The 27,243-nt window shown below is 49.3% G+C and overlaps 1 protein-coding gene across 1 annotated transcript in view; it reads right to left on the bottom strand.

Annotated features, from left to right (window-relative positions):
- MECP2 (methyl-CpG binding protein 2) overlaps positions 1-27,243 on the bottom strand; it is a 472,523-nt gene that overhangs the window by 85,332 nt on the left and 359,948 nt on the right. The window contains exon 2 of the mRNA XM_069645433.1: positions 25,235-25,591. Within this exon, the coding sequence (XP_069501534.1) occupies positions 25,235-25,591 (357 nt within the window). The remainder of the gene's footprint in view (positions 1-25,234; positions 25,592-27,243) is intronic.

The following is a 27,243-nucleotide window of genomic DNA, read 5'->3' as shown; positions in this document are numbered from 1 at the left end:
CATTCCCTTTTCCCAATATGTGTGGGATCCCACTCTGTACCACAGCAATTGTGTCTTGCATGCCAGCACAGGTGGGGGAACCATACTTGACTACATTTCCTATGTCCCCTACATGCACTCACGCGTCTTCAGAGGCAGAAGAGGAGGAGGAGGTTGCAGGCCCATCTGGGAGCGGCGCATCCAGGCCTTCAAGTTCTGCCACCACTAACACCACCCTGCAAAGGCCCACTCAGGCCACGCTGAGGCAGATGTCCAGCCATGTAACACAGCAACGGAGCAGGGCCAAACCAAGGTTAACATCACAGGGCACCAGGAGCAGTGCAAGGCACACTACACCCACACCCGCAGGCACAGACACCGAGGCCACACCTGCTGGCAGGGCGACTGAGGAGGCACAGGGGGACACCAGCCCACTGTCACCGCCTGCCACAGGGCCACGGACCCCAGAGAGCCCACCAAGCCGCCAGCGTCCACACTCGCTGGAGAGCCCACCACGCCCCCCAGCGTCAACATTCTCTGGAAAGCCCACCATGCCACGAGCGTGCACAGACACCTGAGCCGGATGTCGATACACCCTCATATGGATCACCTGAATATAACCCAAGACCAGTGCAGAGCCTCTCAACCATACAGCACATACCAGCACGCAGCATGCTGTCACGGAGGGTCAAGGACATGGAGCGCAGACAGCAGGAAATGGAGGTAATTGGTCACACGCACTCTGAACACCTGCAGGCCATAAGGGACAGCATCCAAGGGGCTACACGCAGGATTGTGTGGGCCATCGCACAGAACAGAGCCAAGACAACAGTCAACACGGCCGACCTAAGAATGTACGCCCAGAGGGTCAGGGAGATGACAGAAGGCGTCCCTGAACTGGCAGAGGCCATCTGGCAGGGCACGGAGGTTCAATGCCAACAAAACCTGGGGACAGGTTCTGTCCCTTCTACTTCCTCCACACCCCCATAGGGGTCACAGCAGGGCATGCTGAGGAGTCAGTCACCGTGCCTTCTGCGCCCAAAATCACCAGGGGTTGGCAGGGGGGAGGGAGAGGAGAGGCCACGGTTGTGGAGGACTCTGAGACACTGATTGCCATGAGTGGCCATGCTGGGGAGTTGGTGGTGGGAGGGGGCAGAGGGATAGTGTGATGGGGAGTTGGTGGTGGGAGGGGGGGATAGTGTGATGGGGAGTTGGTGGTGGGGGGGATAGTTACAGCACTTCTTTACATAAAAACCGTTGAACTTCATCAATGCGAGGACATTCCTGATTGTGTCATTGCCTTGCTTAGTGATTGAGGTGGTGTCATGCAGTTGTGCATGGCTTGTGCCATGTGCAAGTGTCAAAAGAAATTGTCTATCAGTCCCTGGAGTGCCAATCTCCAATCTCTCGCGTCATCTCTGGCAATGCTTGCATTTGCCTCAGCCACAGGCACTGCTTCCTCATCCTCTGGGGTTGGCATGTCCACGTCAGGGGGTAGTGGAACATTTCTCCTCAAGCAGATATTGTGCAGCATGACACACAGAAGCACAAATTTACCCGCTTTCTCTGGAGCGTACATCAGAGATCCAGCAGCACGGCCGAGACCACGGAAACGTGCCTTCAGGAGGCCAAAGGTACGCTCAATGCACACATGGGTCCTGCTGTGAGCGTGGTTGTAGGCAATATCCTGCTGTGTTTGTGGATCACGCACAGTGGTCATAAGCTAAGGCAGGTGTGGGTATCCGGAGTCACCTGCATCGTGGGAGGCACAGGCATTAGACACGGTGTAAGGTGTGGGGGTGGACTTACACAGCATCAGGTCCGGACTACTTGTGCATGCACATGGACCTTCATTCCACACCATGTGACTATTCTACGTCCGTGCATGCAGTGTCAATTGTGTCATGCATTTTTGGTGCCTCACATGCACCCTGTTTCCTTGCAGCATATGTTGCGGAAGGTGTCTGCTGGTGACAGGTGCAGCGGACATGGTGGCTGTCATGTGACTGTGTATTTCCACCGTTCATGTGGCATGCTGGGATTCCCATGGGCACTACCTGGGCATCTGGCGTCAACGGGTGGGCGTTGTGGTCTGGCCGCACATGGGTGCATGTGTGGTACTGGAAGGATTGTTGTGTGAGGCAATGTGGCCATTTGTCAGCATTGATCTGGTAAGTGCATGTTGCATTGTGGTACCTGTAGTTATGTTGGTGTAAATGGTTGCTACTCTATGTGTACTATTGCTTCTCCGTGCAGGTAAGTCTGACATGTGCATGCTCCCTGGCCTGTACTGTGACGATGGTGAGGGAGGAAGTGAAGTCCAGATTTTGCATTCACTTGTCATCCTGTCCTTTCTGTAGTCACCCCCCAACCCCACCCCGCCTTGCTTTTCTACTCACTCACTATCCAGGTCCACTGTCCTCTGTGCCTCACCATGTATCCTGTCAGTGTGCTGTTCCCTAGGACCATGGCATCGTGGGTGGAACCAGTGTAGCGGGCAGAGCAGTGGGTGATGTACAGGCTGGGGTCGCAGGTGTAAGGAACTCATGGTGGCAACAGTAAAGACAGATACAAGTGATCATCACAATTCAAGAGAGTTTATTGAACTGTATGCAGGTTGGAAAAACATCTAATCTAAACCTAATTCTTAGATGGGAGCAAGCGTCGACCATCAAATAAAAATAAGGCAGCCCTAGTGGCGTTGTGTCTAATAAAAAGGGCCTATACTAAGAAACCTACTGCCAAACCTTACAACGAATAAAAAAAGGGTGTTGGATAGTTTTCAAGAAAAGAAAGAAGAGTTCACAAATAATATGTCAGGATACAGTAGCCTGGGACTCCCTTCCCCACGTTTTGAGCACGGGGTAAGGTGGGATCTTAAAGCACAGCACACTCTTGAGCTTCTCCAGCATGAGACGACAGTTCCACTTGCAACTCTAAGGACCGACGATTGCCAAATCTCGTTTCTCTTGCCTTCGAGGGCCTCACCTGTTCAAATAACGAAACAAAGTTCCCTTTTCACGTATTCTCTGTATGGGATGGACGCACCCCTGGGTTCCCCTCTTCCGGGGTGCTGACCCTTCACAAATTGAATCTAAAAAGTAACAGTTCCTTCTCTCAATGAACTTTGGGTAATGGCTTCACCCCTGGATCTCCCTCGTTCGGGCTTGGACCCTTCAAAAACAGTTCCTTTCAGTATGAAGGCCTTCTGTGGATTCACCTTCTGGTTCAGAGGGCCTGATAGGTTTACGAAAACAACAAACAAAAGTTTCTTCAACACAATGAAAGTTTGTTTCCTGGTTTGATTTATGTTGAGGATTGGTCACCGTCGGATCCCTCTCTTCCGGGCACTGACACCCCCCTTATTTTCAGCCTCCCTCCACCGGGTTCACTATGGCTTCAATTAACTTTTGGGTTATGACTTCACCCCTGGAACTCCCTCGTTCGGGCTCGGGCCCCTCTCAATGCGTAATGTCTTTCAAACAGTTCCAGTGGGCATCCCCCGACAAGGTTCACGCTTGTCAACCCACTGTTTCCTGGGACTTTAGACTTCCCCTTTCTCGTCAGCATCCCTCTTCCGGGTTCACTCTTGCCAACTTCACATTCACTTTGCTTTCAATAATGTGTGGGATTCACTTCCCTTGCTTTCTTTACAGTTCTTAGGTCAAAGGCTTTCGACTGTACAGGGATTTTGCTTGACCTACTGCATAAACACTTTGACCTACCTTGGCAGCTCTCCTACGGCCTTATGGTATCTGTAGTTTCACTCAGACGGGGATCGACCAGGGTCTCTCGAGTTAACAACCACATGGTGCTGGTTCCCTCTGCAGCGGGTCCCCCCTCAACACTTTTACAGTTCTTTGAACTTAGTTTAACTTGCCACTTATCGGTTCTCCCCTCGACTCACCGACTGTGATGAACCGCTTGGCTTTCCTCGCTCCTGCTTATCAGCATCGACATGCTGTGGGTACCGCCAGCATCTGCTGCAACACACTCCGTCTATTGTCCTCGGTCTTACGATTCCTTCTGTGCAGGTTTCGCGGGTTTGCGTCGAAAAGGGCAGGGTCGTGTCTCTCCTTGTCGGCCTCTCGATATTCGCCACCTTTCTCCTCCTTTTGAACTGCTGGTCTGGATAGCCGTCTCGTTGTGCTGTTTGCCTTGCTCATACTGTGCTCTCTTGTTCCACCTTTTATACCTGTGGGGAAGGGAAAGGGCCGTTAGGTGTATATGATTCTGATCAATTGCCTGACTTTGCCTGACCCATATATTGGGACATGTCAGGTAAAGGTCGGAAAAGGGGGTGGGAGGCAGTGGTTTTGAATGTCCTACGTGGTAGGATGGGGGAAAAGGTGTTGAAAGAGGGGGGATACCATGTTTCACCTGTCGTGTCCCACTCCCCGAGGACCCCCCATCCAAGTGATCCTCCCTCACTGGTCCACCGCCAGGAACTGGATCCAATAGCGATGGCTGTATCCTGGCCACCTGGATCACAGACCCCCAGGGTTTAACCAGGGAGAAACCTTCACGTTTCTCACATATCCTTCCCCTATGCAAGGTAGATATGTCTGTTCTTTGGTCAGGTCTTCTGTGGTCAAGATCGGGCAGAGAACAGGGATGGGAGATGTTCATGGACTCTAGCATATTCCACAGATTGTTTTTCTTAGGTAGAGGTAGAATGCTTTTATCGCTTTCTCCACAATAACCTATGAACTGGGCTTCAAGGGATGTCTTAGTTTTTGTTGGTTCGGAGTTTTCCCAATCCCACACCAGCAAGTTTTTGGAGTCGTAGGTCTCTTGCCAGAACCTCTGTGGTAGAAAATCTTTGAAGGGAGGTGGAGATTCCTGTAAGAAAGTAGAGAAAATGGGAATGTCTTGTCCCAGAATAACTTCCTCAGGGAGCTCAGGAATAATGGTAGATGGTATTTCACAGGATTCACCTCGGATTTCAATGTGTACTGGGATTTTAGGATATACCTTGTTGTCTCCATGTACACAAGTTACTCGTACCAGGGCTGCGTGGTCTAGAGGCCTCATTACAGGTCCGGCGGTAACCCTGCCGATGCTACCGGTGGGGTAGCTGCCAGACCTGTAAAAAATTACCAGTGCCTGACTTTCCGGTGCCACCGGGCTATTCCAAATCCGGCGGCCAGGAAGTCAGGCGCCAGTAATTTTGTTAGTCCCCATTCCCATAGAGTCCTATAGCACTCTATGTGAATGGGGACATGGGGGCACCGGTACCGTTGCTAACGGTGCCGGTGCTCCCGTGAAAATGCTGAAGGTTTCGAACTCTTCCTCGGCTTCCTCCCACTCTTCACCCTTCAAACAGTCTATTTCCATAGGTTCCTCTTTTATATTCTTTGGACAGTGTCAAGCTAGATGTCAGGTTTATCTGCAGGAAAAACAGACCAGATGAGGTGTTTTGCTTCCTTTTGTTTCATCCCTTCTACTTTCCTCTGTATGCTTCGGATCAGTTTTCCTGATCTCTACTCACACCCGAGTCATCTCTTCTTTATATGACCCTCCTTGTTTCTCTATTCCTTGAGGTTGAAGCCGATGGATGGGTTTATGGTCTCTTCGATCTTCACATCGGTGGCCTAGGTGGAAGTGTTTAGCAGCTTCCGAATGGTTTTGCGCTGTTTCAATGGCCATGGCTAGAGTAGGTCGATTTAATTGAAGAACCGCTTTTTGTAAAAAGGTGGGTAAGGAGTTGGTAAATTGTTCTAAGGTAAACTGTTCTAAGGTTATTGCTAGTCCATAGGGCCACTGTGTTTTTAACCCGTTCTTCGATTTCTAAAGGAGCCTCTCCCGGGTTTAACCTAATGGCTCCCAATTTCTGCTGATAAAAATTGCAGATTTGCCCTCCTCTTTTAAATAGGCCTTCCCTGATGGACAGGAAGGACGCTCTTTGTGCAAGGTTGATTAGCTGATAGAAGTTTGGAGTTCCCCTTTTAGCAAAGGTCCCAAATAGCATCTCTAAAGGTGCTCCTCCCACCCTAGTTGGTCAGCTAGGCGTTCGAAGTTTAGAAAAACAAAATCCCAAATCTCCGCCTTCGAGATATGGTTGGAGTACGCCTTGGGGTAGGGAAGGCCTTACTTGCAATTCAATGAGTTTAGTTACATTCTCTTTGAGTCTGTATTCGGCCTGTATCTGATGGGCCGCTGATAGGGCAATGATATTGGTTAAGTTAGCCATTTCTTCCGGGGTGGGGGGTGACGTTCAGGGGGTTTTGGGGCTGGGGACTCTCGACTCCTTCAGATAAAGTTTCATAATCTTCAGAGTCCTATGATTCGGAGTCTGTCGAAGGAATGGATTGGGATAGATTGGTTTGTAACCCTGAGGGTACGGCCACTGATGAAGTCTGAATGCCTTGGGAAAAAAAAGGGTTGAGAGGGAGGAGGATTTAGTGCACTAGGTCTAATGAAAGTAAAGACCAGCCGATTTAGTGCACTAGGTCTAATGAAAGAAAAGACCAGCCGAACTTTTAGTATTATTTCGGTCCCTGGGTTATATGTTGGGTTGTATGATATAGTGTGATAGAGGAAGGGTATCTAGTAGGACTTGAGTCTTAAAGAAAAGATCCTATTGAATAGATGGAATAAGTAGTTGAGAGGATAATACCTCTTTCAATGTGGATACACTGTCAGAATCTAGGAGATCAACTATTCTATTTTCCCCTTCGGGTGGTACCACAATTATTAGCATGGGTTTTCAATTTGTATCAATGGAATCATATCCCACCCTGACACCATATGTAAGGAGCTCATGGTGGCAACAGTAATGACAGACACAAGTGATCACAGTTCTAGAGTGTTTATTAAACTGTATACAGGTTGGAAAAAAGCCTAATCTAAACCTAAATCTAAGATGGCAGCAAGCGTCGACCATCAAATAAAAATAAGGCAGTCCTAGTGGGGTTGTGTCAAATAAAAAGGGCCTATACTAAGAGGTTGCCAAACCTTACAACTAATACAAAAAGGGTGTGGGATCGTTTTCAAGAAACAAAAGAAGTGTTCACAAATAATATGCCAGGGTGCGGTTGCTTGGGACTCCCTTTCCCACGTTTTGAGCACGGGTAAGGTGGGATCTTAGAGCACAGCACACTCTCCAGCTTCTCCAGTGCGAGACAACAGTTCCACTTGCAGCTTTCAGGACCGACAATGGCCAAATCTTGTTTCTCTTGTAAGTCTCTTGCCTTCGATGGCCTGACGTGTTCAAATAACGAAACAAAGTTCCTTTTTCACATATTCTCTGTAGGGGATAGTCGCACCCCTGGGTCCCCCTCTTCCGGGTGCTGACCCTTCCAAAATCATATCTAAGAAATAACAGTTCCTTCTCTCAATGGATTTCACCCCTGGGTCTCCCTCGTTCGGGCTTGGGCCTTTCAAAAACAGTTCCTTTCAGTATCAAGGCCTTCAGTAGTTTTGCCTTCTGGTTCTGAGGGCGTGATAGGTTTATGAAAACAACAAACAAAAGTTCCTTCAACGCAATGAAAGTTAGTTTCCTGGTTTTATTTAGGGTGAGGATTCTTATCTCCGGGTCCCCGCTTCCGGGTGCTGACCCCTCTTTACTTTCAGCCTCCCTCCATCGGGTTCACTATGGCTTCAATTAACTTTTGAGTGATGACTTCACCCCTGGGTCTCCCTCGTTCGGGCTTGGGCCTTTCAAAAACAGTTCCTTTCAGTATCAAGGCCTTGAGTAGTTTTGCCTTCTGGTTCCGAGGGCGTGATAGGTTTATGAAAACAACAAACAAAAGTTCCTTCAACGCAATGAAAGTTAGTTTCCTGGTTTTATTTAGGGTGAGGATTCTTATCTCCGGGTCTCCGCTTCCGGGTGCTGACCCCTCTTTACTTTCAGCCTCCCTCCATCGGGTTCACTATGGCTTCAATTAACTTTTGAGTGATGACTTCACCCCTGGATCTCCCTCGTTCGGGCTCTGACTCCTCTCAATTCTTAATGTCTTTTAAACAGTTCCATTGGACATCCCTCGACCGGGTTCACGCTTGTCAACACACTGTTTCTTGGGACTTTAGACTTGTCGACTTCCTGTCAGCATCCCTCTTCCAGGTTCACTCTTGCCAACTTCACATTCACTTTGCTTTCAATAATTTATGGGATCCACTTCCCTTGCTTTCTTTACAGTTCTTAGATCAAAGGCTTTCAACTGTATGGGGATTTTGCTTGACCTCCTGCATGACCACTTTGACCTACCTTGGCAGCTCTGCTACGGCCTTCTGGTACCTGTAGATTCACTCAGACGGGGATCGACCAGAGTCTCTCGAGTTAACACCCACATGGTGCTGGTTCCCTCTTCAGCTGTTCTCCCTCAACACTTTTACAGTTCTTTGAACTTAGTTCAACTTGCCACTTTGAGTCTTTCATTCACCACAGCCCGTCTCTTATCGGTTCTCCCCTTGACTCACCAGCTGTGATGAACCGATTGGCTTTCCTTGTAACTGGAGTCAAGGCCAGTACCACCGTTGCGGGAGCCTCCCTCGTTCCTGCTTATCAGCGTCGACACGCTGTGGGTACCGCCGGCATCTGCTGCAACACACTCCATTCATTGTCCTTGGTTTTACAAGTCTTTCTGTGGAGGTTTCGCAGGTTTGCGTCGAGAAGGGCAAGGTCATATCTCTCCTTGTTAGCCTCTTGGTATTCGCCACCTTTCCCCTCCTTTTGAACTGCCGGGTCTGAATACCGGTCTCGCCTTGCTCGTACTGTGCTCTCTTGTTCCACCTTTTATCCCTGTAGGGAAGGGAAAGGGCCGTCAGGTGAGCATGATTCTGATCAACTGCCTGACCCTTGTATTGGGACATGTCAGGTAAATGGCTCTGGTGTTAGTCCGTTCTCTGGTGGGCCGTGCAAATGTGTTTGTGTCGGAAAAGAGGGGGGGGGGATTCTGAATGTCCTACATGGTAGGATGGGGAAAAGGTGTTGAAAGAAGGGGGCTACTGCCGCGTCTCATCCTTTGGTGTCCCACTCCCACTCCCTGAGAAACTAACATCTAGTTGATCCTCTCTCACTGGTCCACCCCTAGGAAGTGGATCCAATAGCGATGGCTGTGACCTGGCCACCTGGATGATAGATCCCAGAGGTTTAGCCAGGGAGACCCCTTCAGGTTTCTCACACAGGTCACCTGCACATTCAGGGAGTGGTAGTGCTTGCGGTTTTGGTACACTGCTTCATGGGCCTGGGGACCACCAGCGCAACATGGGTACAGTCCAGGGCAGCTATTTTGGGCAATGGCTTGGAACTGTGCCTTTAAAGCATTGACCTGTGCTGGTGTGGTAGGCAGTAAGATGTGGAGTTGCACTTGCTGCAGGAGGGTTTCAAGCACCTGGGCCAACACTGTGCAGAATGTGAGCTGTGCCATGCCGTGCATCATGGCCACAGAGTGCTGGAAGGGGCCAGTTTCAAGAACGTGTAGACACTTGCTTCAGCAGTGGGGGCACAGCTGTCCGGATGTTGATCCTGCTCCCCATATCGTCATGTATTGTGGTGAGGAGCTCTGTTATGGTCTCACCATTGAGGCAGTACAGGGCGACCAACTGGCTGTTGGTGAGGGTTCAGGGTGAAGGCCTAACTCTGGGGATCGGTGCACGCCTTGATTGGGTTGTCCTCAGCCCTCCCTCCCCCGTACTCCCTGTGCCCTGGCCTGGTTGTCCTGCCTCTCTACTTCCAGGTGCAGCATGAGCAGCTGCCTGTCCTAGCTCACAGAGGCTTGTGGCAGCATGGTGTTGGAAACAGTGTTTGGTGTAGGGGTGTGCATTATATAGCCCTCTGGTGGGTGTGAATTGGGTTCACTTGTGGCTTCTTTTCAGGCGCCTGTGTTCATTTACCTCCAGCTGGAATCTGGAGGTAACGGCACCGTGTTTTTGGCGCTATTTGCACCGGTTTTCGGCGCTAATTGTGCTGAACATGGACTTGTGATGCAGCTGTGTTTGCGCCTCATGTGTCCGGCTGTAATAGCGCCGGCTGCTTTTGCAGTCAGCCGTGCTGTATTTGTGTCGGCACATGATCCGGCAGAGCGATATTGGCGGCACTAATTATGTCACTTCAGCTTTTAGGGGTTACCGCTGGACTTGTGAGGAGGCCCTACATAGTAATGCTGCACGTTCCCCAAAAATGAGAAACAGCTCAAGAAGCCCTTCAGAGTTTTTAGTTTGAAGAAGCAACTACTCACCAATTTACTAATTTGTCCTTCAAAGTACAGTTCAGGGTCTAACCAGACACGAAGATTACACACTGAATGAGAAGGTTTGGCACAGGATCCCAGCGAGAATGGCCAGAAAGCCATCTTTCATAAATATTCTTCTTAGTCATCATCCTTCTCTTCACTAGTTCAAGGTAGCTCCTCAGTTGATCAATTGGATACAAGTTTGAATTACCCAAGCATAAAATTAGCTGGGTGTCGCTAACATACATATAACAAATCATGTTGAAGATACGCACTAGCACTCCCAAAGGAGCCATATAAAGATTGAAAAGCAGAGGGCTAAGAGAGGATCCTTGAGCATCCCCGCAGGAGCTATCGCTCATGGCTAAGGGAAAGGGGGGGAAGGCATACTATTTGTATACAGTTACTCAGAAACGATTGAATGCAATCCCATCCTCTTCCCTGTAATCCGAGTTTATAGCTACGGTTCAAGAGAATATTGTAAGCAACCATATCCAAGACTAGAGATAGGTCAATAGTATAAGTACACTGTTACAGTGTGAGCTTGAATGCCTACCTTAGTATTCCATGCGGGCTCAGGGTTTGCTGTGAATAAACCTTCTTCTCTACCACCGCAGTGACTTCATTATTACACTGGTGACAAGGTCAGCAAACCCTGCGAACCCTGTGCGTGCAAGAAATTAAGGCCAAGTACGGCCCGACAGGACTGTGGCGCTGAACAAGTAGAAAGCATGGCTGCCGTTGCCTGCGCTCCCCCTTGAGATGTGTGGGCCCGAGTGCCGGCGGCGAGCAAACCACAAGTGTCCTGAACTGTGCTGCGCTGCCTACACTCCCCTGAGGTCGGTGGGGAACCAGAGGTGTTCAGAACTGTGCTGCGCTGCCTTCGCTCCCCTGAGGCAGGTGGGGGTTGAGCGCGGCCCCTCCTGAGAGTCGGCTCGCCCCACACTCCAGCACAGCTGCGGAAGGAGCCCGCGGCGGAGACACCATCGAAGGAGGTAAGGCGGGGGCTAGGTGTAGGCAAGGCAAACTCCTCCTCCTACCTCCCCTCCCGTAGCGCTAACCAGAGCCTCACATGTTCGTTGAGCTCCCATATGCCGGCAACCCTGCCACCCACTAGCAACAGCCTGGAAAGTGATCGAGCCAGTGGGCGGGGCCCAGTATTCTGCTCAGAAAGTCAGCCTGCATACGCTGTGAAGCAGGCAGGCACTGCTGAGCGTGAACTGTGTCTGCTCCATGGAATAAAACTGTACTCACAGGCACATAGTGTTAAGCCCTATCACTATTTGAGGAATACCTCCTAAATAGTAACCACCCTCCCATTTGACTGACCATCTATTACCCATCTCCCAGCCAGCCAGGGGTGGCGCTGATATCAGTTACATACTGATTTATGTGATTCGTAAGCCATAAACTAAGACACAGTTATGCAGCACAGCAACGCCCGCCCACCTCCAGCCTTTCTCCCTAGTCCTGGGGAGCCTCCTATTGCTTGGAATTTGTGGGTGAACACGTTTAAGGTGTACCTGAGGGCAGCAGGCAGATCCAGATTGAGCGACGATGACAAAGAGGCAGCCCTCTTGAGTTGCCTAGGAACTGAAGGCCTAAGAGTTTTTAGGCACCTGCCGGGGAAAGATGTGCGGGCCCCTCTTGCCGACGGCGGAGATGGGGGAGATGAGGGCGAAGAAATTGTGTTGGCCTACGAGACTGCTTTAGGAAATTGGAGGCACGTTTTGGAAAAAGGACAAATGTGGTGTTAGAAAGATACCACTTCTTCTTCTCAAGAGCCCAGGCCGCTGGAGAAAGTATTGACATGTACATAACGGCATTACGTTTTCTCATTGCATCCTGCAAGTTCACCGGGCTACCGGACGAGTACATCCGTGATAAGATCATGATGTGCACAAGTGATTCCAGGGGGAGGGAGAGACTCTGGACTGAAAGAGATCCTCCATTGGAGAAAGTAATAGAAATAGCGAGAGCTAAAAAGGAGTCCAAGATGAGTGTACAAGAAGTGACTGAAAAAAGCGAGAATGTACACGCCATAATGACTAAAAGAGGGACTGCTGATCACAAGGGAAAGGTCAAGGACATCAGAGGAACATTTACACCAAGAGAAGGGTGTAGGATATGCGGATGGTGGGGACATGCAACTGGCTCGAAGGAGTGTCCCGCTGCCACTGCTGAATGCAGAAAATGTAAAGCGAGAGGACTTTATGCCAGGATGTGTAGGAGCATCGTCCAAAACAGGCTAACAGTCAGGATGGTCGATCCTGATCCAGATGAAGAGAACGTGACAATAGTGGGCGACACCACCCCTGACCCTTGGGTCGAAAGAGTGCGCGAAAGGGTGTTGTTAAGCGTGGGTGCTGGACACGGGAGGAAGGGTGCCATGTTAACTGTGAATGATGTGCCAATGAAGATGATGGTCGATACTGGATCACCCTACACTATGATATCTCCCGAACTATATGTGGCAAGCTACCACAAGCAAGTGGCTGATTTGCTACCTTCTGACATCAACCCGTGTGCATATGGACGGGTGCCAATCAAGGTGTTGGGATATGAATGGGCCCCCATTGAGTTTGGGGGGCGTTTTACTTGAGGAAAGTTTATGTGGCCCACAAGGTAGACTATGCAGTAGGGTGGGATGAACAGGCGGCACTTGAAATAGAAATCCGGCCAGGTAAGGCCGTTCCGGTTCTGAGTGTGAGCACGGACGAAAGCATGCGGAGCAAGATGCATTGTCTGCGGAGTATCTTTAAGAGGCCTTCCCCTGTGTGTTTGCCCCAAGCCTGGGAAAGTTGAAGGGGTTTTCCCATAGGATTGTGCTCAAGAGAGGCGCTGTGCCATGTGTACAAAGTGAGGAGGGTTCCCATGTTGGCTCGAGATGGACTCAAGGATGATTTGGTGAAGCTTCAGGAGGCTGGAATAATAGAAGAAGTAGAGAACTCTGAGTGGTTGGCTCCCGTTGTGTTAGCGCAGAAAGCGGATGGTGGGATGAGAATGTGTGTTGACCTGAGGGACCTAAATGCCAGTATATGGGTGGACAGGCATCCCCTGCCCCACATAAACGAATTGCTCGCACTGGTGGGAAGGGCTGCATGCTTTTCCACATTCAACCTATCGTCGGTTTATCACCAGATAGATCTCCAGGTGAAGTCTCGTCCCTTGACATCATTTGTGACCCCTTTTTGAGCTTTTCGCTTTTGTCAGATGCCATTTGTTTTGGCATCGGCATCAGCAGTTTTTCAAAGAAGTATGCAGAAGTTGTTTGGAGGTATATCAGGGGTTGAGTACTTTCAGGACGATATCCTGGTCTGGGGGAGGAGTCGGAGTGAGCATGATGGAAGGGTACTCAAGGTAATGGAAGTATTGTAGAAAAGTGGCCTCACTGTGAAGTGGAGCAAGTGCCACATGGGGCTACCTAGCATGACCTACCTGGGGCACACCTTGGATGTGAGTGGTATTCATCCCAAGGAGGGTCTTGTGAGAGTGTTGAAGGATGCACCTGCCCCTGCAAATAAAGAGCAACTTAGATCATTCATGGGCCTAACAGAGTACTATAGTCTTTTTGTTGCATCATATGCTGATAAGACGCTGAACATGAGCTCATTGTTAAAGAAGGGTGTCCGTTTCGAATAGTCCGAGAGTTGTCAGGCTGAGTTTGAAGGATTGAAGGAGGAGGTTGACCGTGACCCCTCTCTGGGTTCATTCTCACCCAAAAAGAAGACAGTGTTGAAAGTCAATGCCAGTGAGGTGGGCATTGGGGCAGTGCTCGAGCAGTGGAATGAAGGGGAGTACCGTCCCATAGCGTTTACCTCTAGGGTATTGAGAGACGCGGAACAGAGATATGCTGTTATTGAAAGGGAGGCCCTAGCTGCCATTTGGGCTTCTAAGCATTTTATGACCTTTTTGTGGGGTGTCCAGTATACCTTGCAGACCAATCACAAGCCCCTTGTGCACTTCCTAACCACCAAGGGTTTGTTTCATGCCTCGTCTAGAATCTCTAGATGGATGCCAGATATGCACGCATTCAATTTTAAGGTGGAGTACATCCCAGGTACGAAAAATGCTGTGGCTGACTGTTTGTCTCGCCTTCCCAGTGTAATAGGTGGGGTTGAGGATGACCAGGTGAATGTGGACAAATGCACCATGGTTGCCAGTGTGGTTCCTGCTATTGATGAGGAGGTGTGGGACAGAGAGTGCGCTGTTGATTTGACCTTGACAAGAATCAAGGCGGCACTTAAAAATGGTATTTTAGATAAAGAGTTGGATAACGGTTATGGTCATGTGTGGCATGAGCTGTCGGAGGGTCCGTGGGGCATCGCCAGAGGTCAAAGGCTGGTGCCTCCAGTGTCCCTTAGGTGTAGGATTGTCGCTTTGGCTCACAAAGGGCATCTGGGAAGATCGATGACAAAGAGAAGATTGGGGGAGTCCTATTGGTGGCCCAGAATGGACAGTGATGTGGAGGAAGAAGTGAAAGAGTGTCTGGCGTGTGCCACCATTGCCAAGAGCAAGGCTCCCATCCCTCAACCAGTGTACCCGGTGGAGGTTCGGACGAAGTCTGGGCAAAAGTCGCCATTGGCATCATGGGTCCTATGGATGTTTTAGGAGGAGATTTTAGATTTATTGCTGTTCTTGTGGACTATACCTCCAGGTGGGTGGAGGCAACGGTTCTGGAAACCGTGACCGTAGAGAAGGTAGTGGCGTTTCTAAATAAGGTGTGCCCGCGGGCATCGTCACTGATAATGCTGTGCAGTTTGTGTCGACCCATATGCAGGAGTTTTTGAAGAGCATGGGTATACAGCATCATAGGACCTCCTTGTACAACCCTGCGGCGAACAGACTTGTTGAAAGAATGAATAGATTTGTTAAGGGTGCTGTTCAGCTGGCGGTGGCAAATGGTCTGTGTTGGAGGAGTGTTTTGTCAGAGGCGCTCAAGACATATAGGTACACGCCTTCTATGCTGACTGGATGTTCTCAGTTTGAGCTTATGCGCGGGAGGAAACCAGGTACCAAACTGCGGGTGCCTGCGTTAGGAGGTGGTGCCCATTCTGGTGTGGACATGCAGGGAGTGTTGGAGGCGGTCCGCAGTAAGCAGGAGATGGTCAAGGAGCGTTATGGGTGCAGAAAGCCTTTGTCTGTGTTGGTAGGAGACTGTGTGTAGATAAAGAATCCGCGGCATGTTGCTAAAGGTACCAGTGTGTACATGCAACCTCGTCTAGTTGTCAAGGCGGGGCAAGGGTATGTGAAATTGGATGATGGATCCAAATGGAGTAAGAGGCGTGTTGTTGTAGTGGAGAAGGGGTGTGTCAAGAGCAAGTGTGATGTGGTTAGTGCTGACGTGCTTTCAGCCGAGCCCATGAGAGACGAGGTTTGTGCGAGTTCAAATGTGCAAGGGGAGGGTGACAGCATTGTTGGGCCAAATGTACAAATGGAAGGGGCTGGCCCCGTTGAGAGCTTTGTGTCGCCTGTGCCTGCCAGCGAAGTAGAAGGGTCGAGGAGGGTGCCGGCTAAGTTCATGTATTATGTTGTGGGGGCTGTTGTAAATTAGGTCATGTATGTATTAAGGGTTGTTGTTGTACTTGAGGGGCATGGCTACGAGGCTATGTGAGGAGACGTGTTCCATGAGGGGCTCCGCCGATCCTGCATTGATCCGTCCAGGAAAGTGCACACGCAGGTGCCTGGGATAGCTGAAAATGCATGTATATGCATGTGAAGGCATAGAGCACACTCACTGAGACTTTCATGTCCACAGAACGCGTGAGAGCAAAGTTCTGTACATAATGGGATCTATGATGGCCCGGGACACGCGATGAAACAAAATGGCAGCCTGAACATTAGGACGAAGGAACCCAACGAGAAGAGCCGGCTCCACGACTACAGAGCAGCGAGGGCGATGTTCTTGCCCAGCAATAAAGTGAAGCACATTGCAGTACCCCCTACATGGTTATGGAAGCTGTCTGAACCCGCAACGGAGCGGGCTGTGCGTGGTCGCAGCACGCAGAGGTGAGGCTCCGCAGAAGGATTGTCCCCGAAGCCGTTCAAGGACGGATGTTTGTCACGGCAGCAGGAGACATGCACGCAAGCGCTGTTGTCCTGTGAGAGGACTGAGCGTATGGCTACGACCCCGGCGTCTGTATAGCACCGGGGTCGATACATTGTGGCAAGCTGCCGCTCAAATCATAGCGGGCGGCGAGAACAGCTTTCTATTACGGCAGCAGGAGGTAGGAGCGGTCTGAACACACAGCCCTTGCGTTAGAAGAGCACTGGCGCTGATACTTTGTAGCGAGCGGCCGCTTGAATAATCAGGGCGGGGGCGGCAGGATCAAGCTTGGGGAGACACGTTTGTAGCCCGGAACTGAAGAAGGGCTGGGAGGCGCTTACACGACAAAACCAGTCTTATCTTAGAAAGAGGGTGATATCACAGATGCACTTCGATGCAAGGGATGATTGACCACTGACAGTGGGCCTGGGTGGTACAGGCACGATCAGAGGGGCAGCTTGCAACAACATTTGAATTGAGAAACACAGAGCCACGTCGTTGCGCAGGGCAAGATATTGCTGCATCACAGGGCACTCCCAAGCGCCATACACCTTGGCAATCAGGAGCATGGAAGACACCTGTACACCCGCTGCTGGGACCTAGTGGAGTGTGCATGCACAGGTGGAGTGTGGTCAAGCTCGGACTTCTTGTAAACTGGCCAGCGCATACAGCAGTGAAGCTGCGAGGAGTGTCACCATACTTTAGGGCGGCCGGATCCCCATGCTGTTACAGGAGTCCCTAGCAACAGTCCCCGTAAGGTGACTGAGGAGTCGGACCAACTAAGCGGAGCGAACCGTGTCCGAGAGCATCTGTGGACGCCCACAGGAGCGACAGACAACCCACAGGGCACGCGGAGAGGAGCGCATGAGGGGCCTGTGGAGGCGCTGGTAGGACACAACCCTCTCCAGGCATAGACTCAGCAGCAAACGCAAACCCCCATTCTAGCCCATCCAGACTCCATCTCAGACCGTGGAACGACCCGGAGGAGCCAAAGAACAAACGCTGGGGCGCCCGCATAAATACACACAGTAACACAAGGATGGCCAACAAAACTGGCCAAAACAAAGGGCGAACAACCCACGCTTGAGAAATATGCCAGAACAACGCCTGTGGCAGAAGGGGCCAGAAGCAAGGAGAGGACCCCCACGGGGGGCACTGATGCCACGAACAAAGATCAGCAGATCATGGAAGCAATTGTGGACCTGAAAGTAGCATGGGAAACCAAGCTGCAATCGGCGATGGTCGAACTGAAGGTGGCACTGGAGCTAAAAGTAGGGGCAGTACCTGGAGAGGGAAGTTGCCCCGAACACGGCTGCATGCGCATCACACAAATCCGAGATCCATATCTTAGAACAGCGCATGGCCAACTTGGAAAACAGGGCAGAGGAGGCAGAGGGACGCGCCCGGATGAACAATATACGCATTGTAGGATTGCCGGAAGGGGCAGAAGGACCTAACCCCACGGAGTACATTGAAATAATGCTGCTGCAAGAGATAATGAGAGGGGCTCCGACTCAAGGATTTGCGGTGGAACGGGCGCATAGGGCCCTGACGAGGAGGCCACCACCAGGAGCCCCCCCCGAGGCTGATAATTGCCAAGATCCTGAACGATAGAGACTGGGAAAAGGTCTTAGAACACTTCCGGAAGGGAGGAACGATACAAAGGGCATCGGCAAACATTACGGCATACTCAAGATTACACCCGGCGGGTACAACGTCGACGCATGAACTTCGGTGCAGTGAAAAGAAGATTGCGAGAAGCAGGCTACAAGTACATGTTGATCTATCCTGTGAAAATTAAAGTGTTCCACAAAAACAGATCACTGTTTTTCGATACACCAGAGGATGCCTCAGAATGGCTTAGCACACAGAGCTGCCCCCCGGAATCGGGTATCCAGAAAGAAGATGGCGCAGATAAGTAATATGGAGACTGCGGTACCCAGGGTGTTGCAGTCTCAGACACTGGGACTAGAATATAAGACAGGGCAAAGACTGTCAGAGTAGGGCGTCCAGAGTTGTATATATGTGATCCTTTGAGCACGGAAACTTATTGGCAGGTGTAGGAGCCTTATGGAACCAGCCCTCATACCCCCACATAAAGACCAGTTAGGTCACCGGCAGATCGGTGACACCCTGCTGGGTTCCTAATCTCGGCATTCGGAGGCAGGACCAAATGCGGGGGAGCCTGAGATCTAGGGATGGAGCTGGGCACCAGTTGCGGACGGGTAGGGAGGAGGGAGGGAAAGGGAGGTGTGCAGTGAACATAGTTGGGGAAGGCGGGGAGGGGGGGTTAGTTGGGGAGTTTATATTGAAGTTGGGAGGGGAACGAGCCCATATTCATGCCAAACTAGACAACTAGACTGGAGAGAATAACCGGGGGGGGGGGGGGGGTCTAACCACGCATGGCAATGGGAAGTCTTGCAATAGTAACCTGGAGCGTGCGAGGCCTCAACAGCTACCTGAAGAGAAATAAGGTAATGATGTACCTGAGAAGACAGAAAGTGGATTTAGCATTATTGCAGGAAACCCACCTCACTAAGGAGTAACTAGAAGTGGTTAGGAAAAAGTGGAGAGGGACCACCACGGGAGCGACATATTCTGCTTATGCAAGGGGGGTGGTCACGTGGGTGGCACCTCATGTACCGTTTCAGCTGCCTTCAGACCACAGCAGACCCAGATGGAAGAATGATAGTGGTGCGGGGGATGCTGGAAAACAGAGAATTGAGCATCATAAATTCATATGCCCCTAACCAGGACACGGCAGCCTATTTCAGGGCCCTATAGGGTAAAATTAGCCCCCTACTGGGCGGCGCGATTTTATGGGGAGGGGATTTTAACTGTACGTTACACCCCAAACTGGACAGGTCAGACAGTAAATTAGATAGAAACACCCCGGCCACGAAAGCACTATAGGCCCTGCTGAGAGATTTTGAACTAGAGGATATCTGGCGACAGCAACACCCGGAAGACAGGCATTATTCACTCTACGCGGACCCACACAATCTTTACACGAGATTGGATTATATGTTTGTTGCCTCGGAACTTGTAGGGGAAATAAAAGGCTCGGAATACAAGGCAAGAATACTATCGGATCACTCCCCCCTGGTCTTAGAGTGGAGACACCAGCCCCCTAGAGCGAGAATCCCAACATGGAGGCTCAGAGCAGAGGCCCTGCAGGACTCGGTATTCCGCGAGGATCTAAGGGAGGCGATTCTAGAGTATTTCGATACCAACACAGGGAGCGTGCAGTCAGAAGGAACCTTATGGGAGGCGTTCAAAGTGGTGGTACGGGGTGCAGCCATATCCAAATCCCAGGGGCTCCGAGTGGGCACAGAGCAAGAGCTACAGGAGACTGAGAAGGAATTGGAAGGAATAATGCAGAGGGGGCGGGGGGCACCTCACAGGAGGACGCTGAACGAGTGAACCTATTACAACAAGCTAGCAGGGAGCACTGGGATAGACTATGTAAACTGAACTATAAAAAATATATCGAAAGGCAACATGCAGGGGGAGACAAACCGGGAAGGCTGCTAGCATGGTTATACAAGAATGAGACACCAAGACCAGTGGTTAGAGAGTTAAGGGGGAGAAGGCCAGATCTGGGACACCCAAGAGGGAGTTAACAAGGGGTTCCTTAGATTCTACAAACACCTCTACAAGGACTCAGGGGAGGAGATGGGTCAGGAGATGCAGGAAACACTGGAAGACATAGGATTACCCAAATTAAACAAGGAGGAACGGGAGGACCTGGACGCTCCAATCACAATAGAAGAATTAGAGATAGTGATTCAGAATCTACCCACATGTAAGGCTCCGGGGTCAGACGGGCTCCCCAGCGAATTTTACAAGACATATAAGCAGGAGGTGCTCCCCCCGCTGCTCGCCATGCTAAATGAAGCACTCGAACGAGGGAGGTTGCCGGAGTTTCTGAGGGAGGCGGTGATCATTCCGCTCCTAAAACCTGGAAAGCCAAGCACGGATTGTGGGCCATATAGACCCCTATCCATGCTCAACCAAGACAGTAAAATCCTCATGGCAACGCTGGCAAATAGGCTTAAACGAGTTATTGGCAAACTTATAGACCCCGATCAAACAGGTTACGTTACAGGCAGGAATATAACCGACAATCACAGGAGACTCCACCAAATCATAGAGCAGACGGAGAAGGACCCCGGCGAAATGGTAATAGTCTCGTTAGATGCCATAAAGGCCTTTGATTCGGTGAGGTGGCCGTGGTTGATGGCAGCCTTGAAAGAATACGGGATGGGGCCGGGGTACCTGAGGTGGAACAAAATGGTATATAGCTCCCTAATTGCCAGGGTCAAAACGGGTGCAATAATCTCAGACAAATGGCAACTTAGTAGGGGCACTAGACAGGGCTGCCCCTGGTCGCCCATGCTGTACATCCTTGCCTTAGAACCATTGGCAATCTGCCTTAGGCAACAGTATGGGGAGATAGGGATCCTTACGAAAGGGGGACCGCACCTGATATCTTTGTACGCCGATGACATCCTGCTATACTTGCGCTTTCCAGAAGAAAACCTACAATATGTCCTGGAGGTGATGGAACGCTACGCCACCCTCTCGGGCATTGCTGTAAACCCCAAAAAATCAAGCTTATTTCCCCTCGGAAGATATAGGGGGGCCCCGCATGGAAAACTACCGGTTTTGGCAATACCCTGGCAGACCAGGACATTCCGATACTTGGGAATTGACATATACCACACGGCTGCAGAGGAATACAAACACAACACAGAAAGGGCAGTGGAAGGCATCAAGAACAGTATGGGGTTCCGGTCCAAGCTCCACCTGGCTATGATGGGTAGGGCGGCTTTGATTAACTTCGAGATATACTACCTGGCGGGACAGCTCCAATATGGGGCTAGGTTGTGCGAAGAAGAGACGGCTGAGGCCAGGCTATTGTGCAAGGATTCCGCCCCCTTTTTTCTTAGAGAAGTGGTGTGGTTGCCTAAATCAAAGATGCAAGGAAAAGCGAGATTGCTGGAACTGGGCTGGAAAACATGGAGCCAAATAGTGGGACACCCGACCTCCTGCGCCCCGCAGGCGCCGCTAGTGGCGCTATGCAGGGAGGACTCGCAAATGCTAACAGGGATCCGTAGATACTGGGAACCGATGAGCCTCGCAACCCTCGGAGACATATGGCAAGAGGGGGAGACACTAGACTTCAAGAGATTAATGGAGGACACCAGGGTACATAAAGGCCAATATATTACATATACAAGAATTGTCAAACGTGTGCGAGAAAGGTGGACTGAGGCAGTGCTTGCGGAGCAACCGGATACGGTTATCAAGACGATGTATGATATTTCAGAGGGTGGGCACGAAATATCCCGTATTTATGAACTATTGATGACCAGGGTGGGCAAGGAGTTGCTTCAACTGAGGCAGGACTGGGAGGAGGAGGTGGGAGAACCTATGCAGGATCGACAATGGGATAGGGCTCAAAGGTATTATAAGAAGATGTCCCGAAATGCGAAGCTACAGCAGATCCAGTTATATGTCACTCACAGGACATACATGACCCCTACCAAGATTGCCAGGTTTTGAGGTTCTGTGGCACAGAAATGCCCTAGATGCAGGGAGGTGGAAGCTGGAATGATACAAATGTTTTGGGCATGTCCGGAGGTGGGTAGATTCTGGACAGAGGCTAAACTACGCCTGGCCCAAAAAGGGATCAGGCTGGAGGTGGAGTCAGTCTGAGCATGCATGCTAGGGGGTTTTGCCAGACCACGCAACCAGAAACATATTAGTAAAATGAAAGACCTGGCCTACATCCTCGCCAAACAGAGAATTGCAATGAGCTGGAAAGCAGCTCCGAGACCCAGAATAAAGACGTGGTGGGCTGACCTCCTGAAGTGGGCGGAGACCTGGTATGAAGCAATTAGTAGGGGAGGGGAGGAGGAAGCGGGACCCTTGATAGCGTGGAGATAACTGGTGGCCACGATGGTGGGACCCTCCCAGGCCGACCTCAGTGAAGACGATATGAGTGGTAACGATGAGGGAGATAAACCCGGGGGTACACAAGCAGTTGCATTGAAGTAGGGGCTCGAGTTAAGGGGGTTGGAGGGGGAAGGACTGTGACATAAATACAATGATGTGAAACTGATACGTGAATGTCCTAAAAGTTTGGTGTGTTGTTAATAAAAATTATTTGAAAAAAAAGGGTTGTTGTACTTCCCTTGGTGTGTGTCTGTGTGTGTGTGTAGGTGCGTAGTGTATGAATGCTGTGCGGGGTGTGTAGTGTATGATTGCGGGGTGTGTGTGTATAAATGCAGGGTGTGTATGTGTCTGTTGTGTAAAATACTAAGGGGGGGGAGAAGTGTTACAGTGTGAGCTGGAATGCCGACCTTAGTATTCCATGCGTAGCTCATGCTGCCCCTGTTTACTTGTAGATAGGGTTCCAGATTCCATAAGAGATCAGTTGGTATGTGCTGTTCGGAGAGTCCTGCCGGGCTCAGGGTTTGCTGTTAATAAACCTTCTTCTCTACCACCGCAGTGTCTTCGTTATTACATACACCAGTGCCTCCTGCATACACCCAGAATTGTGTTTGTCTAGCGAGTTAACAAGAATGATTGAGTATTCTAACCCGCATAAAACCTGGCCTGAATATCATCAAGCCAGCCAGTTTCTTCAGCAAAAGATTGGAGTTGTGATGTTACCACAGCCTCCAATAGTTGCCCAATATCAAGGGGTTGTGAAATCGGCTGGTAATTGACCTGCTGTGCAGGGTCCAGCACAGGATATTTTAGAAGAAGAGAGATTGCAGATATCTTAAATTGAATTGATATTTTATTTCTATCGCGCTCGTACACAAGTGTTTCAGAGAGTATGGAACTTTGTCCGCTATCAATGCAGGATTAATAATGAGGCACAGGAACAAACCCTCACATCAGTGCTTCAAGAGGCTGATCAAGACCTGGCCATTCGATAAATATAACTAGACCACCTTCACCACCACCCCACCCTCGCTCATCCCAGCCCAATGTTTAAAGCACAAACTGCATCGTAACTTTTCACAGCCCACCTCCCTCCCCCTATCCTATATTCTGCCACAAATATATACCTTGACCCACCTGAAAGTGAATTCGACCGATGTAACTCATCATGTAACTAATTAAGTATTGGACGCTGTGATACCTCTGGGTCTGGGTGTATAACAAATGTTATAAATAAAATTTAAATTAAAATAGTCCCAAAACCCTGAAATACTTTCGTTACTTTCTGGAAGAAAGGACACAACAATTCAAGCATGGACCTTCGATAACGCCTAAAAGTGACGTGTGAAAGTACCACAGAGATCTCCCCTCTCCCCATTGATGCATAACATACGTATTAGGGCACTAGTCAAGATTTGCATCAAATGTGAACTTAATTATCAGCCTTGTGTAGATGACGCTCAAAATACATCCGAATAAAAAAGGATATACCATTACATTTAGTACATAGTTCACTTGAAGTTGAAATCTGGACGCTGAAGAACCGTCTACAGTTGAATCTGGGAAAAACTGAAATCATATTTGGGCTGAAAATCCAAATCCGCTAATTCAGATGCAATTCTGTTTGATGACCATATGAACTATTCATCACAAAATGTAAAAGAACGTACGTTTTATATGGAAACAAGGCTTGGATAAATGACCAAATAAACTAGTTGGTTAGAATATCTTTTTTTAAAGGAAATCTTTTGATAGAACACCATACATTGAGAAAAAGGAATTGCCAAAGGTAACTGGTTTCCCTATCAATTCTAGAATATGGCTTTCACCCCTGATGTGGGAGAGAGATGGGCACCTTTACCAGTGCTGTGGGTCGTTCAAAGAGGATAAATAAAAATAAAAAATGAAAACAGATGGCTGCCACCATACAGAAAAAAAGGGACAAAGTCCCTTTTCCATTTCCTTGGTGGATGCAGGTAAACAGGGGGAGCGCCGGGACGAGAGCACAAAGCTCTGGTCCAGCAGGTAAGTGTAGAGGGGGGTGGGGTGGTGGGTAAGGATTGTTTTGGGGGCAGGGGAGGGTGGGGATGCAAAAGCGAGAGTCTCCCTGTTTCCTCACCACATTATAAATGTTTTATAATAAATGAAGCCACCCAGAGAAGAGCTTTGGGTGGCTGGAAGCAGCGGGCGGAGAATGTGTATTGTCGCCCACTATTCCAGCCACCTGATAAGCTAAGCACCTTCCACGGGGTGCAAATAGACTATTGTAACTTTACTTGGGTATGCCAAACTACCAAAGGAAAAGTTGCAAAAGTGCAAAATACAGCAGTCTGTTTGATCTGTAGAGTACCACAAATGACACAAAAATCCCCCTTCAGACAATCTCGCCACTGGATACCTGTATAATGCTGCAGCCTACAAAACATTAAGTTCAGAATCAAGTTATCTTCTTATGGTGACTAAATCAACATTTTTAATTCAGAGGAGACTGGATTTGCGGTGGCCTGCCCTTGCCGGTGGAATTCACTGCCAATATCAATGAGACTAATGAATAATTATTTACTCTTTCTCAAAGTCACTGAAAACCTAGCTTTTCTGCTGATCAACTAGGGTCACATAAATACCTTATTTTTTTAAGCGCTTTGACACCGTTAATTCTGTATGTGGCACTTTACAAATACCAAATTCAAATTCAAAATTTTACAACAAATGCAAAGCCAAAAAAGTAGCTTTAGGATTACAGAAACACACAGTGAGTTATTGCACTTATATTTTTCGTAACATGTATAGCATAATTTGTCGTAATACTTTAGTTTCTCTTTTAAGTTAGTATGCCCATCGTCACCCAGCTTTAATGCTTTTATTGCTATTGAACAAACCATTTGTGTGCTGAGCAGAGGTTTATTTTGAACACTAAAAATAAGATCAGACTTGATTTTATAGAACATATTTGGTGTATTTTATTTTAGTGTGTTTAGATATTGCATTACTTTTTCTGAAATAAAGGTGCTGATTCTAACATAGTTTATGGCTGAACTTGTTGCTATCAAATACACTAATACGATAATTTACTTACTTTATTAAATACACATCGAATTTCCCCGCAGAACGGCCTGACTTCCTCTGCTTGAGTTTCCTGGTCCAGCCAACTGGAAGGGTGGGATCATCATATAATGGACCTCGATCACGGATAATGGACCTTCGCTGTTTGGGAGAGACGGACGCTTCAGACTCAGCAGGGGCACTAGGAGCACCTTCCGACGGCTCTGTCTTGGCCACCACAGCAGTCTCTCCAAGCTGCTGAGTGGAAGGCTGCTGTGGCTCGTTTTTTGTGTCATCAGTCTCTTTACTGCTCTCTGGCGTCTCCTTCCTGAGTTTCGGCGGGGCTTCATCATGCTCACTTTGAAACGATTGGTCTTCTCTTTTTTCTTCCCTATGGTACAAATAAACATTTTTCACATGGATGCATATTTTCAAGGAAAATAACAGGTTTTTTCAGAGCAAATTAAAATAATACAAGTATAGTATCTGATTTCTATGGTTAGTCTCTAACAAAGAAAGAAAGAAAAGAAAATCTAGGCAGTAGAAAGAAGATGTGCCATGACATACAAACTTTTAATCAATCAAGACGTTGGAGGTCATTCTGAGTATGGAGGTAGCCATGCCGCTTTTAGTGGCATGGCTACCCCCATACCAGATACCGGGTCCAGGATACTGGGTCCGGGTTCCCTGAATTGGGAAATACCGTGCCATTCCGACCTTTGAGGGCCCAGTATTTCCCCATTCAGGGAACCCAGACCCTGTGCATCCCCATTCCCATTCGAGCCTCCATAGGGCTCAATGGGAATGGGGAGCATGCTAACAACAGACCCGTTAATGACGGGCCTATTGTTAGCATGCTGGACCGCTCGCGGGACCCGCTAAGGATGCCTGGTTATAGCAGGCGTCCTTAGCGGGTCCTGCGAGCGGACCTCGTAATGAGGCGGTAGGGGGTTAACGGGGCCGGCAGCTCTACAGGACCCGTTAACCCCCTACCGCCAGGGTCTGAATGACCCCCATTGTATGGATTGTTCAGAGCATTCATTTTCCTCACAAACTGGGGGTTCAATGGATAACGTATTGCTCAATATAGGTAGTCACATAAAGGCTGATACTCAGTTCAAACATCCAGGTTGGAGCAAAGATCTTGATGAGGAAAAAGGATCACTCACAAATGTGGTGTATTGGTGAACATGTTTATTAATAGAAAGCAGTGACAACACAAATCAAACAGCAACACGAGACATGAAGTTCTGAGTGTTACCTAGCCTCAGAACACCCCAGCCTTTATACACACCAGGGCTCATACTTTCCAATGTAAAGGGGTGGTACCAGCAGGTCACATTTGTACACTGAATTCATCCTTCTAGCAAAGGACAAAGCCTCATATCAGCCTTTGACACCAGCTGCACTCTTTCATGTAAGCCAGAGTTATCAGTGAGGCCAACTTATCGTAACTTAGTTAGTCAAGGTGCCCTCACTCTTTAAAGGCAAGCGAGCGCGTTAGCAATATGACGACTTCCACTACCCTGTGCCAATTTCCTTAAGAAAGCGAGGGCTTAGATCCTGCTTGCATATGCCAAAAGGAAAAACGTCAGAAGCGAGCGATGAAAACGCGAGCATTCCAACAAGCTAGGCGAGAGACCTTCATTGCAAAGAAATGAGCAGTACGTTCTACAGTGTCCGCCACCATTTAAAAATGTCAGGTGTACAGGGCCTACTCACTATAATACTGCAGGGCCAGGCCTGGGGAGTACATACAATTTTCCCTTCCCGTACAAGAGTAGTTGGTTGCTCCGGATTGACTGTATTGTAGAAAGATGAACAAGTTACTTCTTACCTTGTAACGTTCTTTCGATGGGATGTTCCTCCGACATATTCCTTATCTTTGATAAATCATCTCCCAGCTTGCTGGCCTCGGAAACATTTTTCAGTAGAGGGCGCTGCGCGTCTACGTCCCCAAGCTGATGTCCCTCGACGGCCTCTGTATCGGCGCCGAAGTCATCACGCGTATAGATAGACTCGCGCAGCGTCCGTTGCTCAGTT

Source organism: Ambystoma mexicanum, chromosome 2p, assembly GCF_040938575.1.
Source record: "Ambystoma mexicanum isolate Mex_15411 chromosome 2p, UKY_AmexF1_1, whole genome shotgun sequence".
NCBI classification, from domain to species: Eukaryota; Metazoa; Chordata; class Amphibia; order Caudata; family Ambystomatidae; genus Ambystoma; species Ambystoma mexicanum.
The sequence above is the reverse complement of the archived record's forward strand: the minus strand, read 5'-3'. Positions and strand labels throughout refer to the sequence as shown.